Source organism: Daphnia magna, linkage group LG2 (genome assembly GCF_020631705.1).
Source record: "Daphnia magna isolate NIES linkage group LG2, ASM2063170v1.1, whole genome shotgun sequence".
In the NCBI taxonomy this organism is placed as follows: domain Eukaryota; kingdom Metazoa; phylum Arthropoda; class Branchiopoda; order Diplostraca; family Daphniidae; genus Daphnia; species Daphnia magna.
The window spans coordinates 1-18,607 of NC_059183.1; the positions used below are offsets into that span (position 1 = coordinate 1).

The 18,607-nt window shown below is 40.0% G+C and overlaps 1 protein-coding gene and 1 long non-coding RNA gene across 22 annotated transcripts; one reads left to right on the forward strand and one right to left on the reverse strand.

The window, feature by feature from the left end:
* Window positions 1–5,447: 5,447 nt before the first annotated feature.
* LOC116924667 lies at window positions 5,448–7,423 on the reverse strand. Of its 2 annotated transcripts, XR_006642948.1 has the most exons (5): window positions 6,944–7,423; window positions 6,770–6,879; window positions 6,603–6,712; window positions 6,033–6,544; window positions 5,448–5,968 (listed from the first exon to the last, which is right to left on the reverse strand). It is a non-coding gene; the product is annotated as an uncharacterized LOC116924667 (long non-coding RNA). The 2 variants fall into 2 exon arrangements; XR_004395065.2 differs by having other exon boundaries at window positions 5,448–6,544.
* Window positions 6,230–15,855, forward strand: LOC123469659 (Down syndrome cell adhesion molecule-like protein Dscam2). Of its 20 annotated transcripts, none has more exons than XM_045168808.1 (25): window positions 6,230–6,392; window positions 6,458–6,709; window positions 6,793–6,954; window positions 7,476–7,628; window positions 7,702–7,819; window positions 7,887–8,252; window positions 8,325–8,780; window positions 8,848–8,905; window positions 8,965–9,075; window positions 9,160–9,321; window positions 9,570–10,407; window positions 10,500–10,651; window positions 10,902–10,987; window positions 11,229–11,358; window positions 11,478–11,685; window positions 12,394–12,597; window positions 12,657–12,702; window positions 12,762–12,814; window positions 12,870–12,974; window positions 13,142–13,262; window positions 13,402–13,652; window positions 13,717–14,020; window positions 14,175–14,410; window positions 14,490–14,627; window positions 14,704–15,167. In XM_045168808.1, exons 1-7 carry the CDS (start codon window positions 6,230–6,232, stop codon window positions 8,725–8,727), a joined length of 1,617 nt encoding a protein of 538 aa, XP_045024743.1. In that variant the 3' UTR covers window positions 8,728–8,780; window positions 8,848–8,905; window positions 8,965–9,075; window positions 9,160–9,321; window positions 9,570–10,407; window positions 10,500–10,651; window positions 10,902–10,987; window positions 11,229–11,358; window positions 11,478–11,685; window positions 12,394–12,597; window positions 12,657–12,702; window positions 12,762–12,814; window positions 12,870–12,974; window positions 13,142–13,262; window positions 13,402–13,652; window positions 13,717–14,020; window positions 14,175–14,410; window positions 14,490–14,627; window positions 14,704–15,167. The 20 variants fall into 20 exon arrangements, with proteins under 20 accessions (XP_045024743.1, XP_045024746.1, XP_045024742.1 ...); XM_045168811.1 differs by having other exon boundaries at window positions 12,877–12,974; XM_045168807.1 differs by having other exon boundaries at window positions 12,660–12,702.
* Window positions 15,856–18,607: the final 2,752 nt, after the last annotated feature.

Genomic DNA, 18,607 nt, shown 5'->3' on the forward strand with positions numbered 1-18,607 from the left:
ATATACTGTAAATATAGGGAAGGGTCTGCTTATACGAAGAAAAAGAAAAGAGAAGATTTCACCGGGTTTAAGTCTGTGTAAATGTTTTTGGCACGAGAACAAACCAAAAGACAGCAATACTAAAAAAAGGAGGGAAGGGGGGAGAGAGAGAGTTGTCGGGAAACAAATGATGTCACGGTTTCCGATCGTTCCCCGGAGTGCATCTTCAATAACAACCGGAGCAACCACTCTTTTCTTTTCTCTCTCTCTTTTCTATGTCTCTGTTGTGTGAATCTGTGCGTCTCTGCTGTTGCTTCTACATATGGATCTATAAATATGAAAATAGTTTGCCTAAACTGAAAAAGAAACGGGGGGAGAAGCGATCCAAAACAAACAGTATAATATATATAGTCTATTCACCCAAAAATAAATGTTTTGCTGATTGCTTGTATACCTATGTGTTGCAACGTATGAGATGTTTTGGATGAAGAAAAAACACTCTCCCGATATTGTATTGAACATGTTTTCGAATATAGGCTACACGTATAGTGCTATTGCTAAAGACCATATATGGCTAAACTGTCTTTTAATGAAGTCTATTTTCATTAAAAAAAAAAAAAAAAAGAAATGCTTGAAATTTGAATGTGTTGGCTTGAGGGCTGGTGCCTTGATGTGTAGCTACATTTAAGAACGATTATTTATTAAGGGGTTTTGGAAGTGGTGAAGCGCAAAAGTGGCTGGATCTCTTACTCCATCTTTTTAAATGGCTGGGCCCAAAACGCTTTGATTGTGTTCGCTTCATTTCGTTTCTCCATCACTTTCATAATATCGACCAAAAAGAAATTTTTCTTTTTTTATACTTGCCTCAGAAGAGCAACACGAGAGAACAAATTCGCACAGAGGAAAAATGGAGTTTGTTTCGTCTCTGAAATGAAAAGAAACTCATCAAGGTAGACGAAGAAAAACTGTAGAATAGGTAGTAGACCCATAATTGATTTGCAAGCCTGTCGAGAATCGCCAGCAAATTCGGAAAATCCGGAATCCTAGAGACGAATAAATGCACTTGACACGTCGACGATGTAGAAAAATGCGTGCGGGATGATGATGTCTTCTTTGACTTTCTTTCGGCAGCAGCACGTGTCTAGACAAACGGAAATCAGTGCACATCATCCGTCAGTCGATTGCACTTGCGTTCCCTCCTTCATCACTCATCTATTCAGTACAATTGTAAATACCCATTTTCTTTTGAAAAATGAACCTCACTTAATCTTGCAGTTTTTCTTCTACGCTTTCATCGAATGCCGCATATAACATTTGTCGAGTGGGCGTCTAGCTGTGCGATCAACAGCCTTCGATGCTACGATTGTGTTCTCTTTTGTTTTCCACTGTCATTTACAAAAACTCAAGCCACACTTTTCTTCGTAAAAGAAAAAACCTTGGGAGTAGATTGTCTTTGTTCTTCCCATTGGTTTTTCTCATACCAGCACTGAAGAGTTAAACACAAAACTTTTCTCTTGGCCGATGTAATATTCATGGAAGGCAAGCCGTTAAAAATGACAAGATAGTCGGATTGTCTGATGGTTGCGTCATAGCACGTCAATCATTGACCATAAATTCAACTTTCCCTATAAACATTTAGAGTTTCTTGTCGTTCATTTTTCAATATCCAACCTATATTGTCCTACAATCTTTCAAACCATGTAACGGAAACGAAATATAATCAAGACAACATGAAAAGATAGGGACATAAGCAATGGGTATTGATTATATTCATCGAGCCTTACTGGTTAAAAGAGATAAGCGTCGCTTTAAATGTTGTCGTAGTTGGAAAAAGACCGATGGTGTTAGCCCCGCGCTTCGACGACTTGCTACCTAGTTGAATTTTGTTCAATATAAATTATTTTTTCAATGTGACTCACAGAATTATCCAGTTGATAAAGCTCATTTTTTAAAATCATGAATAAAATTACAGTTTTCCGTTAAACCTTTCAGATTCTGGCTTGGTAGTCCAGTGGAAATAATTTCCGTTAAAAAATCTTGCCATTTTGGCACTTAAGAATGAAAAGTTTTGAATTCAATTCTTAAAATTATTAATATTTTTCATTTTTAAGGTTCCATAATATTTCATTCATCCTTTTGTCCTTAATTATTTTGTGTCATTCAAAATATTGGCAACATTGGTCATTCTAAAAAAAAAAAAAATACTGTTTTTGTTCTATTAATCTAATAAATTTACGTTTGCGTGTTGCGAACTAATAAATTTAAAAAGTGAACTATATTCAGTAGACTATACTGAATACAACTTTGTCGTAAAAAAGGAAAGTTTGTAAGGTCTACTACAGTTAAAAACTGTTAAAGCGTTAGAACTGTCATCATCGGTACTTTGCCGAGAATGACATTATATAGGCTATAGGGGCCTTTTTAGCTAAGGAATCCCTCTGATGCTGACTGGATCTGCCTTATGGCTGGGGTAGTATATCGTTGTAAGGTAAAGTTGTCTAGTCTACTGTAATAAATGTCCCATGAAAAAGAAATAGGCGTAAGAAATATCATTTTGTTTGATTAAATTGAAGATATTCGTCAATATAGTGGCAACACCTGTATCGAAACTCGAAAGGTAGTCTACTTATCTTTTAGACTGTTCTCTTGGCAAATAACAGAAGTTGTACAGTAGAATAGTTGACGTGGTGTTGAATGTGTAAGCTAAGACATGAACAAGAAACGCATGTCGACCGAAAAAATTGACAGCTGCTGCTGGATCGTAGGCGTAAAGGCTGGCATCGACTGTCTGGAGGCTTTACGAACTCGTAGGTAACATGCAAGACGATCGGACACGTAATTTATGTAACCAAAGAGCGAGAAGAAGAAGGTGATGACACATTGACAAGTAGAGCAGCTCGTCTCCCTCTTGCTCTGTGCGCTATCAGATACAAAGAGAAATGTGTAACCTAACATAGACTGGGCTTTTCTATATATTTCCCGTGTCGCTATATACACAGCCAGTGAGCGTTAGATTACACATGTCGCCTTCTGATGGAAAATGGTGCAGTGGAAGAAAGTAAATCGAATTTAGCTTGGCTGCAGAGGCGACAGAGCAGATGACCAAAGTTGACAACAACAACAACACAGACCGGTGTTCGACTATACTCGTATCTACTGTGACAGCAACGGAGACGTTTGAGTTGGTGTGCAGTACAGCATCTTTTTACTTTCTTGCAAACTTTAAAAGAGGATCTCTACTTTTCGTTCGTGTTCTGTGTAGTCTACCATCGCTTCCCATCAAATAGTCAAGTCGAATTTATATACAAGTTTTCTCTTTGCCTCTTCTTTTTTTGTTGCGCCATTGCGTCCAACAAGAAATTCGACTGCTGCTGATGGCAGGTTGTGAATGCAACTGCCGTTTTTGAGAACAGAAAAGTGTCGCATGTTTTCTGTTTGACATGTAAACCTATCAGGCATTGGATCGAGCTCCGACGGAAATGTACAGGCCATTTGCAATTCACGATGTAATTCTCTTTTCTTGAATCGCTTTCAGATGTGTACTTAAGAAAGAAAATCTCGTCGATGCACGTGCTATTCTACAGATTAAACGACCTGGCAACGACAGCCAAGTAAACGTGAACAAGGGAAATGTATGCGCGTCTCGAAATCTTTTAAGCTCTTTGTGTCCATCAGCATGTTTTCGTGCATATTGGACTGGAGTAACAGCAGCACGAGCAGGGATTAATATCGCAACTGTATATTGGCTATTTTTATTTTGGCCGAGTTTTTCAATATATGCGAGCAAACGGACATGTCCGAGAGAGCAGCAACAGCTTCCGCCTGTGAACGTTGAAGCGAGTCTAATCGATAATATGCCGAGCAGCAGCGTCGGCGGCCACCTTTATATAAACAGGCTTGTACGTTTTAGACGTATGAAACAAACGTGCCACGTGCTGTCAGGACTAAATAGTGCAGTACGAGATGTAAGAGTTGAATCTGTAGATGCGCTTTGTCTGTGCATTTCGTATATCGAAAGAAGAAGAAAACCAAAAAGAAGATCGAATTGTCTAGTATGGCCAAACAGTGCTCGTCGTCATCAATGAGAGCGGCACGTTCATCCGCCAAAATTGCTGAAACAGCAACCATCAGCCGCGCACGGCGAAAAAGTGTAGAGTCAGTCACGCGGAACGCCCGCCTACATGGACGCAGTCGACCTGACGTTATCGCCCGCATCAGCAATAGCTGCCAGCCAAAGAACAATGGCACTCGTCATTCTCGATTGTCACGCAACTCTTTTTCGATTGACGTGATTCGTCAAATTTTCGTGCATATTCATCAAGTCTATTTGGCCGGCAAGAGAATAAAGAAAACGCATTCCTAATCAACGGCGAATTTTCGAATGTGTGCGTCAAACAGTCTTAACTGGTGCGTCCGACTGTGCTGCCGTCTATTCTAAATGGGCTGCATTATTTCGACAATAATACAATTAGAAGCAATAAGTTGAAGGCTGAACTTTGAAACAGCGGCGGTTGCAAAAGTGATCTCCAAAGTTTCCCTATTGAAAACTGTCGACGCCACTGACGCCGAGACCAAGATCCAAACTACGCCGCGTCTTGTTCTCCCATGCAACGTCTAAGATTCTCAAACGCATTTGTTATACCAAAAGCTCTTTCTCTTCGACATCATGTGAAGAAAACGTGCTGTTGGTAGCGCTCGGTAGAGACGCGATAAATGCGGAATCGATCCACCACATTTATCTGGTAGAGTCGACTGCTTTTCTTGCGATACGCCGCCAAAAGAATAGACTCTTGATGTGTAGTATTGCTCGCCGGATGGGCACAGCCGCATTTATTGTCTGCGGCTCTCCATTAAAACTGGATTCCCCTTTTCTTTCGACATCTCCTTACTTTTTATTTTTATTTTTTTTTGCCCCACTATTTTCATTCTACACATTAATATGGCTGCGCAGCATTTAAAAAGGCATTCAAATTGTTTTCCATTTGAATGCTGCCCTTTTTTTTTTTTACAATCAATCGAGGAAAAAAAGAAAAAAGGGAAACCAACTGGTAGCAAGAAATAAATTCTTTGGAATTGAATTGCACACGTGCATTGAAGGGATTTGCCTATTAGTTGCTTCAACCTCACATTTCGTCATGTGGACGCAGTACACTATGGACTTGGATCTGTTCTATTGTACTCGCCTTTGCACAGCGATCGATATGTGTAGTGTACTATACGCCTTTGTTGGGTTCCATCGGAAACTCTTTTCATGGCTCTTGACGACGTTCTACGAGGTCATATTTCCTATTACTCACACAGATAGTCTATCAATGTGCTTAAACTCGGATGCGTTCATATGTACGTCTGTAGCAGACGGACGTAACGATCATTTCGACGCCAACGTCAATCTCATCAAGGCTCTCAAACTCGCTAAAGATGTTTGGTTAGAAAAAAAAAGGGCCGCATTCTGCATGTCAGGCACATGATCCATTATGCAATCGAATGATTCGAAATGTATTCCGTTTCTCTTCTGCTGTGCCTCCATGTCTACGTATATCCTTAGGGGTATTGTTCGACAGGATAGTCGAGACTCGAGAGGCAGCAAGGGACAGACACACACGAGTCGAAATAATCACGAGCAAAGTCTGATATCGAAACGTTCTTATTCCTCTCGATCGCCCTTGACGATGTGGCCCCTTTTTCTTGGCATCCAACAGCACCCGAAACAATAAAAATATCAAAAAAGAAAGAAATAAATAAATAACGTCGGATGTTGGAACAGAGGAAAATAAATATATGGTGAAAGAAAAAGAAAACGAGCACGCCTATATGAAGCTCCTGCGCGTCGTTGCATCTTTTATAGATTGACCCTGACGACAGCGAGCACTGGCTCGATCGATAATCAATTATTTTCGTCGTCTCCCTTTTATTTTCTCTTTCGCAGCGTCTGCTTCATCGGTTCGTCGCGTCTTGTGCGAACATATTCCTCACTATGAGCCTCCATCACCTACAGCATCATTATTTCTTATTACCTGATTGTTTTTTGTTTGTTTTTTTGCGTTCTTTCTCACTTCCCTGTTGCTCCAACGTCAAACTTGCAGCGGGAAATTCCATTTTAATTGGTTTCATCTGGCCGTGCCCTTTTGCCATGTACTTGTTCGTTTAGCCAAAGTCTTGTTTCCTAATAGGATTGCACGCCAATAGCAGCAGCAGCGGCAGCAGCAGCAGCAACGTGATTGCTTCATCCAATCAACACGCTGGCAGCGGAATGATGGACACATTTGCGTCGTCGGGAACAGCAGCAGCAGCTGGTCCTCGTTTCCAAAATCAATTGCCATCAGACGTGACTTTTACTCCCGATCGAGGATTCACCATCGAATGTCCAGTTTGGGGACAACCTACACCCCAAATCACTTGGCTCACATCCAAAGGTTAACACAATTCTATTCCCCTTTTCATTTGAGTTGTATAATGAACGGAATACTTGATTTTCAAGAACGTTTAGGCAGCAGCGCGGCAGGCAGCGGCATCTGGAATCCAGTCGAATCATCTTCTACGTCTGCACCGTCAACTGCAACGTCAACTGCAACGACAAACAATCTAATCACGTTATCACCGAATGGCAGTTTGACTTTGCACACCTTCCGGCCGGAGCAGTTCCGACCAGACGTTCACGCTGCCACCTACAGGTGTTTGGCAGCCAATTTCATTGGTCGCATCCTCTCCACTCCTGTGCGCGTCCGTGCAGGTACTAGTCTCGTCAAACTAACAATTATATTCGCCTTTTAAAACACAAAAATCGTCTTACTTTTCTTTTTGGCGCCAAAAAAGTGATTTTGCCGCCATTCGAGGTCACCGTCGAGAATCCTCGAGTTCGTCGTGGCAGTACGGCCGTTTTTCGTTGCTCTGTTCCTGATTCTGTTCGTGATTATGTTACAGTCACTTCTTGGATTCAAGACAATCGATACGACATTTTTCTTACTTCCAGCCAAGGTAGACTATGCCAAGTGGAAATCAACGACTGATTGCATTTTCATGTGTGTCACCTCGCTAACTGTCGATCGACAAATGAAGTAATACGGGCCACGTTGACCTAAGGAACAATTAAAAAAAAAAACACCCTTCTGCTCAGGCTCAATTAAATTATCCTCAAAGTTTTGACCTCTTTGTTTGATTTAGTATACGTAAATATTTGTTAAAACTAAAAAGATTGAATTGTTCCTATGTAGAAAATATCGTTACTCCTGGCTTTTGTTTGAACTCAAATCTGCTGCCTTTGCATATTTGGCAATCGCTTTTCTTTTCGAGTCAACGTTTACCAAGCGGTTTATTCAGAAATGGCTACCGTCGGCATGGGACGTCAGTTGCAACGGCTCAAATGGAACACAGTTTGTGAAAGTTGAAAAAGTTCCTCGAAAAAGTTTGGTTTTCAGTGTTCACTTTCCATGCCTCTAGCAATTAAAATGATTAAAGAACAACATGAAAAACTCAAAAATTTTTTTTTCGTAAAACAGATGGACGTCACGTGATGTTGGCCAATGGCGACTTGCACGTTTTGTCTGCGCGCCAAGGCGACGAGAATCATTTGTATCACTGTCGAGTTCTCGTCCAGCCCAACGGGCAAACAATGACCAGTTCCACTGCTGGACGAATCATCCTCAGTCAAGGTATCTGATTGTGTCAACATTATTGATTTTCCAGTTGAGAAACAATGAAACATGACCTTTACGTGTACCCTAGAAACCATGACAAAGATGGCACCAGTCATTGTAGAAAGTGTGAATCGAATTCGAGTTTGGCGTGGACAAGATGCCGTTTTACCTTGTGTTTTTCACGGATATCCTCCACCTAAAGTCAAGTAACTATTTATTGACACAGTTCTTTTGTCTGAACAATTGTACGTAACCATAAATTGACCCACGCAGATGGTACAAAAGTCAAACGATTCAGTATGGCAATTTGTTGTTGCCACTGGTGGCATCAGCTGCCACGCAAGAGCATCGTGGTGGAGTGCTGGGACTTGGGCGTCATCGCCTCGTTGGTGGCACTTTACTCATCGCTTCCGTCGTCGCCGAAGATCAGGGCCGTTACATTTGTTCCGTCAACAATTCCATGGGATTAGTCGAATCACGTACCGAACTCGTTTTTCGTGACAAATTACAAGTCAGAATCGTTGAATCGTCGAACGTCGTCGTCGTCGCCGCCGCCGCCGCATCGGCTGCCCAGCACATTCAAGTCGTCGATGCAGAGACGTCCGTCACCATCACGTGTCATTTCTCCGGTAGTCCCAGGTTAATCATTTTTACATTTCTTGTTAAATGGAATAACAACTTAAGTTAAAATCTGGGGAAAACAAATTCTAGGCCGGTTGTCAGTTGGCTGAAAGATGGCCAGCGCTACTTGGTGGGCAATAGTGGACGTGTCTCTTCTTCATCCGGTGACGACGGCTACACCGATATGGTCCAGTTATCCATTTCGTCCGTCCAACGTGAAGATGAGGGAATATACCAATGCCTGGCATCCAATGACGAAGGAGATTGGGCCCAAGCATCGGCCCAGCTGGCCATTGGAGCATTTCCTCCTCATTTGAAAGAAACGTTCAGTCGGCAAGTTTTACATCCGGGAAGTTCAGTCTCGTTGAAATGTTTAGCCTCTGGCACTCCGCTGCCTCATTTCACTTGGACGCTGGACGCGTTTCCGTTATCGCCCGTTTCCGAACGATATTTCCTCGCCCAGCAGCAACAAACGGGTCACGACGATCATTAGTGGCCCATCTCAACATAACCCACGTCCGAGTCAAAGACGGAGGCAATTTCAAAGTGCGTTTTTGTGCAATAGGTACGTTTTTCTTGTAATTCTTCGATTAAATGGCGTTTGTGCGAACAGTGTGTAGCTGAGACTCGAGTGGGTCGCGTAGAGCATTCAGCCAATTTGCATAATTACGGTAAACAATCAAGTCAAATCAGTGCAGTCAGCCGATGAAAAGAGAAATTTGATTTTCAGGAGCTCCTTATGTTAGACGGATGAGTACAGTCGTTGGAGTTGGTGGCAAACGAATGGAATTACCTTGTCCTGTCGCTGGTTATCCCATTGAGGCCATCACGTGGGAAAAAGGTGACAATAAAAATAAAATTACATTTGCTGAATTCAATCAAATTGTCAGAAAAACGTGAATTCAGACTTGACTGTGTTAAACAGACGGACGTCGTTTGCCGCTGAATGGCCGTCAGGGACTTCAATTCAATGGCAGTTTGAGGATGGATCCCTTGGATAAGAGCAGCGACGCCGGTCTTTATAGTTGCGAGGCACGTGGCCAGAACGGACTCTCGGCTCGCCAGTCACTTCAACTCAACATCCTCGGTAAGTCTCAGCCCTTTTCTTTTCCTCTTTTTATCTGGAAACTTTGGCTTTTCCTTTAATAGGGATGAATAATCAAAAGCTAAATTAAAACCAACCATAATTCGAGTAGTCCTTTTTTTTTCTATCGCATTTTCTTAGAAGAAATGATGGCACTCGAGTTGATTAGAAAGAGTAAAAATTATAGATCCTCGGCAAGAAAAAACTAAACTTAAAAGATAACCTTTTGTTGGATTTTTTCCTGTTGACAGCTTTGCGACAATATTGACTCGGCGCCTTTTTCTTTTCCCTCTCCGCCCTGTAAACTTGCTCGGTCGCTGTGTATACTCTTTGATGATGAGAAAGTCAACAGCGCTTTTCTATCCGGACTGGAAGCAGAAAAAAAATTTAAAAAAAAAGGAAGTTTTTTAGCCTCACGTCAAGTCCCTTTCCCTTGGCTCCTTCTCCTTTCTAAAAAAAAAAAAAAAAAAAAAAAAGAGGAAAGAGGAAAGCAAATGAGACAGACCGACTATATCGATCCAGCAGCCAGAAGCCAATTTAAGTCTTTCCCCTTTTATTTTTGTGATAAACAAGAAAAAGCAGATGAGTTAAGTGGGTAGGAAGGATAAATTAAGAAATTCCTCGACGTTCTTTTTTGTTGTTGCTTCCGGTCGCCGGAAATCCGTTTAAAAAACAAAAAACACGAAAAAAAAACGATATTGGATACAGACCCGCCTCATATAATGGCAATGAGCGATTCGGCCGTGTTGAATGCCGGCGAGCGATTGGCTCTTCAATGCGCCGTAGTTAAAGGTGGATTGCCGTTGTCCGTCAGCTGGTCGAAAGATGGCCAAGTGATCGCACCGACAACTGCAACGACGACGACTAGCGTCCGTTTGGTGAACGAATTCACAGCCACGTTGACGATTGAATTGTTGACTGGACAATATGGTGGATGGTACGTCTGCCGCAAATATATAATTTCAGTTACAATAGTGCAATAGAAAAAAAGTGGTGGAAATATTTTATCAGGCTTTACTTTAGAGCAGCATTAGCCTTTGCTGTATCTCCACATCATGTAAATGGAAAATCTCTGGAACTTCTTGTTCAGTATGTCAGATCGTATATAGTATTGTTAGCTGAACTTACCGTCTTTCTTCGACAACATGATATTTCAATAGTCCTTTTATTTTTAACACCAGGAAATGAAGCCATTGTGCATATTGCATCAACCAAGGGCGAAATGTTACCACATATAGGCCAATGTTACAACGGTCACATGAAGTCTGTATGTTGGTACAGTTTATCAACAGGCATAAGAGCATGTTCGGGCAATAATTGTCGGATAGTTTAGGTAAGCTTTTTTTGCCATTACAACAAATCTTTTCATGCACCCTTGGAAATAGGTAATGTTTGTCTTTCATCCTTGTTATAATGGTTTGTTATTTTTTGGTAGGATGCATCGTGCAAACGTGCTTCTTTTTTTTATAACTCGTCCATTTCTTTATTGCCACGAATTTTTTGTTGTTGTTTTTTTTTTTTCGGGGATTAGGCGATAATCAGGACTTTGTCTACCTATAACTTATTTTTTCTTCTTTTTATAGGTAGATTCTTTGCTGCGTCATAGCTCGGGAGTCGTAACGGGCAATATCCTTGTGCATTAAGTTGGTGAACTCTTGTGTTCCATTGGGTAATGCTATCAAATCTTAATGTGCTATTTGTGAAAGATTTTATTATTCTGTATGTTTTAAAGGAAAATATTTCAAATTGATTTATTTGCATGTTACGGAGTTATTTTTTTTCCTGATCTGTGGAGCCTGACATTTTCCACAATTTCTATCGGCGGACAAAATGTCTTTTAGCTAACAGCCCGACATTTCAATCTCCGATTTTATGACGATCACGAAACCCCCATTTGGTTGTCTATGTAGGATTGGTAGCAGCTTACGAAGCAGTAGGTTCCAACATCATCTAACGTCTTCTTTAGTAATGGCAGGGATGTGAATGATAATTTGTGAAATCAAACAACTTAAGCAGGTGCCTAGCTCAACAATTCCTATGGTAAATATTTGTCCTTGTTATAATACTTAATTTTTAAGGTTCTAACTGGCTATTTTTTTTTTCTTTATTGTTTGTTTCTTTTTTTTTTTATTTCTCCATTTTCTTTTTCTTTTCTCCAGAAATCTAGATTGGTGGTGGTAGTTATAGGGCGCCTGTTCAGGCAACAGTTTCGTTTTTTAATCCGCCAAGGATTTATGCGTTATTGCGTCTACTGTGTAGCCTGAGTAGCATACGCAAGGGGGCGTTTATCTACATTCCTGATCACCAAGCAGTTACAAATATGTTCTACACTGATAAGCATCAGAGGCAAAGGGCGAGCTGAACTAGGTATTTTGATAATCCAAATTAAAATGTGTTATGGCAGTATGATTGTTCCAGTACTCATTATTTCTTAATTGGAAAAGTCTATTGCCCCTCAACTCCAGAGGGCACTAGTTACGGGGAAGGGTAGCCCTTCTAACCGTTTTTTTCCTTTTTTTTTATTATGTGAAACCTTCTTGCAGTCTTTTCGCTGATATTCAGGTTTTTTTTTTTTTCGTTAGCTATTTTATTAAGATAAAATCCTTCGGTGGTTATTAATTGCCAAACGCATTTATTTCTCCAGAATCGTGCGTGTCAATATGTCATAAGATGATGGTTTAGGTATTATATCTGTCATCAATGTCATTTCAAATGACTTTTATCATTTAAAACTATCTCAAAAAACAAAATAATGTCAAAAAGCATCATCTTATGACACGCACGACTCTGAAGAAAAGAGTGCATTTGCAATTAGTACCCACTGAAGGATTTTACCTCAATAAAATAACTAAGGAAAAAAAACGTGAATATCAGCAGTGAATATCAGACTACACGAAGGTATCATATCATATAATAAAAAAAGAAAAGAAAAAACAGTCAGAAGGCCGACCCTTTCCCGTAACTAGTGCCATCTGGAGTTGAGGGGCAATAGCAAAAAAAGTCTAATGCCCCTCAAAAGTTGATGGGCAATAAGCGCGACCATATTTATATAAGCTTAACTGTTATTGAACATAGGACTACACAGTCAGAGTAATAGAATACTGTATTCTATTACTCTGACACAGTATTAAAAGACTCTTCCCTACGGAAATTGGGAGCTATGGGCTTTGTTTAGATGACTCTTGTATCGTAAATATTTTCCTGCTTCTTGGAACAAGGAATGTAGGATGTCTTGATGCAAACCAAATGTCATGGAAAGATTGTGAAAAGATGTTTAAGGTATTTGATGAATGTGCAATTGTGTTAATAAAGGAACTTTTTGGGTATTCTTCAATTAGCAGGAAAAACCTAGAGCTTGAGGACTAAACATTTGTTTCTAGTTTGGTACATTGGTAAAATGAAACGACATATGACCTATTACTTTAGATCAATTATTTTCACAGGTGGAGATTGATTCCACAATCTTCCACTTCTCAGGCAGACCAGAAAGCCATGGGTGATAGATGATATGAAAAATCAATTCATTAAAAAATTTATATTTTAGTTTATAGATTGCAGAGTCAGAGAACAATGTGTGAAATCTGATATTCAAGCCCTCGAAACCCCAGCTACCTTTCTGCTTCAACAAGGCAATAAAGCGATTATAATTTCAGGAGGTAAACATTGAAACCCAAAACAAATGGGGCATTTTTTGTTGTTGACTTTTTTGCTCAATGTTACTGTTAAACCTAACGTTTGAAAACATGGAAGTGTATATATATGTTTAGAATCAAGTTTCTGAAATGGTAGAGTCAAATATGAATATTACATTACTTTTGAACAGGTCCTAGTGAGGCATCCCAGTTTACGCAGCGGATGCCCCACTATACGACCCAGGAATCTTTACTGGCCGTCTTCCAGTGCCGAGAATTTGTTGTGTATGCAGTTAATCAACAAGGCATTAGGTAACCAATTCTGTTTTATCAAATTTTTATTATTCAAGTTATTTCACAGCAGTATTTAACATGTCAGAAATAACAATTATGTCATAAAATAAGTAACGCTTATTATATTTTGTTTGTTTGTTTGTCTTGTTCTGTTAAGGTGAAACGGTGGAGAGAAAAGATGTTGGAGAAGATGGGCAATTCAAGAACCAAGTAGAAACGGAGTGCCCATTGTTTAAAGGCTTAGAGACTCGGTAAATGGTATTACTGACCCATGGTGACAGCGTAGACAAGGTTGCAGAAGGGTTGCGTTGCGTTGCGTCGCAAAATGTTCGCGTCATATTATTTCCGCTATTGCTGATACTGAACGCCGTCTTTACGGAGTCTAGTTCCATGATTTGATTGATAACGGTATGTTGGTTTCCTTTCCATTGAGTGGGAAACAATGATCTTAATGGCTTGTGTAAAATTACAGGACGAAAAATGTTGCATAACTTCTTGTTCGACATCTGTGGATTGCAAGGAGGTTTCACATTGAAGAAACGAGAGCAGTAGTGTATCGATTACATCCCGCGTACGGTCGGACGTGAAAAGAGCGTGCTCATGCTGGTAAACGGTGGAGTCGATTTCGCCATTTGTACTGCCCTTTTCCATGAAGCACTTCTACAGGTGATATCTCGTCGCGAGTGCAGGGCATCTATATCGATAACGGCTTCCTGCGTAAAGAAGAATCCGAGCAGGTCGTCACTAGTTTACAGCAACTCGGGCTCATCCTTTGGGTAATTTGAGATACTTTTCTGGACGGTTCAGAATCTTATTATTGGCCAAAATTTGATACGAGATTAATTGATACTTAGTCCTGTCAGACCTCAAATTCTACGGTTTATAATTCTTGTTCTATGACCGATTTTATTATATTTTTTTTATATACAGAGAGTGGATTCTCATTTCTTCTTCATACCAGCGAGCAGATTTGAGGTTTAAAATTGTTTTAGGTTGTTAAGCAAGTCTGACTTTCTACGATGTGCATGGCCGCCAAACTTTTTCGTTGTGTCTGACTGTTAATCGGTAAGAAAAACGTGGAATTATTGACGATACGTTTGTCAAAATGGCAAATACAACGCCTAACGATTTAAATCTAACTTGGGATAATCTACTTCTCGGACAAGGTATCAACCTTCTCTTTTTTGTTGTTGCTTGTATTATATTGCCTAATATTCAATGTCATCACATATGAAAATATTACAGGTACTTTGAGACCGGATCTAATTGAGTCCGCTTTCCATATGGCTTCTTCGCGCACTGTTGCCATAAAGACTCGTCATAACGATTCCGAAATGGTTCGTCAATTGCGCATTCACGGCCGTGTAGTAGAACCTATTAAAGGTATTTGCATTAAGGTTTTTCCTGCGTTATGACAATCCAGTAAGATCTTTAATCTTTTCGCATTTTTTCCCAACAGACTTCCTTAAAGATGAAGTAAGAGCCTTAGGTCGTGAGCTGGGTTTGCCCGCACAATTACTGGAACGTTACCCGTTTCCTGGTCCCGGCTTGTCAATTTGAATCATTTACGCCGAAGAGTCGTTCTTGGAAGCTAATTTCGATGAGACACAAGTGCTGATTCGTTCGATGGTCCATTATGCCAACATAGCAGCCAAGGAAAATGCCTTGCTCAATCGGATTGAAATCGTGACGTCGGAAGAAGAACGTCTTCTTCTGGGAGAACTGTCTAGTCGCAACCAGTATGTTGCCACGCTACTGCCTATTCGCACTGTCGGTGTTCAGGTACAGGAGGTTGCAGAAAAATGTGTCGGGTATGGCAAACAAAGCATAGGGAAAACCGCCACATTTTTCTGCAATATATTGTACAACAGATTCGCAATTTAGACGTTGTCGTAATAATGCCGCGATCGTAATCAACTCTTATTCAAGGTAGATGATAGGTGCCACCGTATCTACGCCAAGGTTTTTTTTTTCTCTTGTCTAGATCTTTTAATGGCCAGTGGTATGTCCTTGATGCTCGTCTTATCAAAACACTTGTTTACATTTTTTTTTTTTTTTTTTTTAATTGTGTCACTTATGACAAAGGGTCGTTGTGATCATGGCCAATGGCTTGAGCCGGATACCAACGACTATGGCACCTGTCGCCCTTCGCCTTGCCCAGTAAGCAAATGCAACGGTTGCCAAATCTACTGGAAGTCAACACTAAATTCTGAAGGTGGCTGTTATAAATCGTTCACACGTGGGCCTTGCAGGCGAAGTAGCTATTTCCTCGTTGAAGAATATGGCACTCCAAGAGGTCGATGTGTTTCTCAATTTGGATCATCCTATGTCCTTCCGTCACGCTATCCCAGGATGAGAAACCCTTACGACATGATGTACTCCAACAACGCGATGAGCCCGTGATCGAAATTTGGCATGTATCCGCCGTTTGGCATGCAGGAAGATTAACTGAGACGACTATCCTGACATTCCCAGTTTCGATTACTGAACTAGAAACAGTTTTACAGAACCATTCACATGGTTTTGTCTCTATTATTTCATTTTAGAAATGCGATTGCAAATTTTCTATTGTGACGTATGGCGGATAAAAAACAACCTTGATTAGTTTTAATGCATGAATTCGTTAGCCAATAATATGTGTATGAAGAAAATGTTTTCACTTTGAAACAGAGTCATGGAACCCATCGGTTTCCATGACTCTGCTTTGAAAGTTTGAACAGGGATTTCTGTTTTACCTTTCTGCGATGCGGCAAAACAGCATTGCATGTCGATCTGCGAACGTTTGACAACTCGCTGGTATTGCAATAGGTTAATAGTTCTGTGTCAAGTAAATTTCAAGTGCGAGTAACTGCTGGAAGATTGCAAGCGAAATCTGCATGCGTCGTGTCATTGTTCTAAGTGTTGGAGACTTTTTTCGTTTTGATTAGGCATTCATGTTTGGGAACAATACCTGAAGTTGGATATCGCCTAGTGATATTTACATATTAAGTCCTATTTTAAGACACTTGGGGCGATACGTTTCGCAACAAAGATCTATACAGTACTCAAAAGATGACCCACAAGCACTACGCCACCACGATTGAGACAAGGTAAAACACAAAACTATAAAGCGCCATTTATCAATAATGAATGAATTTCCTCATTCTAACAATGATTTAAGAAAATGTAAATGTATACTTAGCTGTGGTAATTATTTCGTTTACATCGACTACACTTCAATAATTCACAAGTGGGAAAGTGTTGCCTATAAGCAACAAGAAGGTATTGTGCATGTTTATGAGCGAATCATGGCTTAATGGGTGAGCGTCGGATTGTACCGCTGGATGTTTGTGGATCAAATACCATCAAAGGTAAAAAGTACAAAATATGTTTACTGATTCACTTTATTGACGTTATCACCGTCAGTTTAGAAGCGTTTTAGTAATTTACTTTGGGATACTTTTAACTATTATTACAAGTGTGAACAAGTTACCTTTATAAACTTACTCTTAAATAAAAAACAATTTTACTTACAGTTTTCTTCACCATGACATACTTGGAATTTATATGCCAATACGTGTAATCCATCAAGGACACTGAATTTCACAACACCTGAATGGGATTCGAACCCAATGTATAGAGAATTCCAGTCCATCGCTCTACCAATGAGCTATGAGACATATTACTGAGTAATCTAAGTCTTCAATACATTAAGGTAACTGTGCAAAGTTGTACATAGGGGATCAAATATCAATGGGGGGATATAGGGGGGTTGCCAGGAAGGTATCGCATCCGCCTAGCAGCTCCAAGGTCCGTGGTTCGATTCCACGGAGGTTCCCGATGTCCTGGGCTTCCAATCTTCCACGTCTGCCAGTCGGGTCGAGAAACTTCCCCATTACGAAGTAATGGGACGGATATTTTGGCAATGTTTAATATAATATCCAATAAAAAATCTTAATAAATTGTTTATTTTGATTTATCGGTGTGAATACGTATTTTGTTACTTGAACACTTTACAACGTACTTTAGCCATTGGCATCCACTGTCGAGATATCTCACACATACTACTTGATCAATATTTTGTGTATATAAGATTGTAACATATAGTCACTCAACTGAATCTTTTAATCATCGTAGTATTTCTTTCGGCTCTTGTAGGATTTGAACCCTTAAATTTCGGCGGTCCATGCCGATGCTCTACCACTGAGCCATAATTCACATTAGTAAGTTTTCTATATTTTCGTGTTAATTGAGATCAACAAATGTGGACTTAGAATAATATTTGCAGCGTGATTCAAGATAATTTCTTATTAACATGTAAATCCATCTTATAGAAATGCAATGAAATTGACATTCACATTAAATTTATTAACCTTCTGCCGGGAGTTGAACCCGATACCTTTAGATCCATTATCCAACGTCCTACCAAACAGCTATGATCCTTGAATGCAAGTTATTCAGGTTAGCATATAGTTTTACTAGCCTATAAAAATTGCATTTTTTTTTTGCCTTCTAATATTAGTGCAAATTTAAATGTAACTCATGGCTCAACGGTTGAGCATCGGCAATGAACGCTGAAAGTTTGGGGATCGATACCCGAACGAGTTAAATTCATCACTGTGAAAACATTCTAATACATCTGTTAAATCTATATAAATAAAGATTGAATACAAAATCATTCTGCAATTAAATAAATCAGCAAACTACCATCTCCAGGATTGGAATTTAATCGGTGATAATTCAAAGACACTCCGGAATTCTCAGTACAAGAACTGCACATCAGTGTCGATCTCAGCAATGTTGAGAGTCCAATCCTTAAAAGAAAAAAATTGCTAAGGTCAGTAATGTATAGTGTGAACACAAAGAAAGTATGAAAGACAAGTTTTTCAAAATTAATTTATAACAAAATTTGTATTGACATATCTCTACATAATGGAATATTTTGCAACTTTTAAAAGGCAAAATAACCATTTCAAAAGTTGCTGTCAACCAAGGCAGGGGGAGACACTGCCTCAATTGACTCACCGGGGAGATTACCCAGTGTTTGGCTAAGAGAAGCCGGAAGAAGAGCTGAAGATTTGGAACATTTTTACAGGAGCGATTAACCTTTAATTCGGATTTGTGGGTAGCGACATAGCCCTCCATAAGCATTTCATCGAACTATGAGGACCCCCACGTCCCCTTTCCGGCCAGAGCCCTCCAAACCTCGATATATGTTGTTTTTATATATACCGTACAGTAGGGGCATGACCCCCTACGGGCTTATTATGAGTCAAGGGGAAACGGGGCCACAGAAAAGAAGGGAGCCCAAATATGCACTTCAATTTTTTAAGTATGAAATACCGTTATAAACGGTACTGTGAATAAAGTATGGAAATTCCATG

Coding starts and splice junctions, on each gene's coding strand:
- LOC123469659 (XM_045168813.1), top strand. CDS start 6,230: ATGATGGACACATTTGCGTCGTCGGGAACAGCAGCAGCAGCTGGTCCT. Junction 6,393..6,457: donor CACTTGGCTCACATCCAAAG/GTTAACACAATT, acceptor TTGATTTTCAAG/AACGTTTAGGCAGCAGCGCG. Junction 7,820..7,886: donor TATCCTCCACCTAAAGTCAA/GTAACTATTTAT, acceptor TGACCCACGCAG/ATGGTACAAAAGTCAAACGA.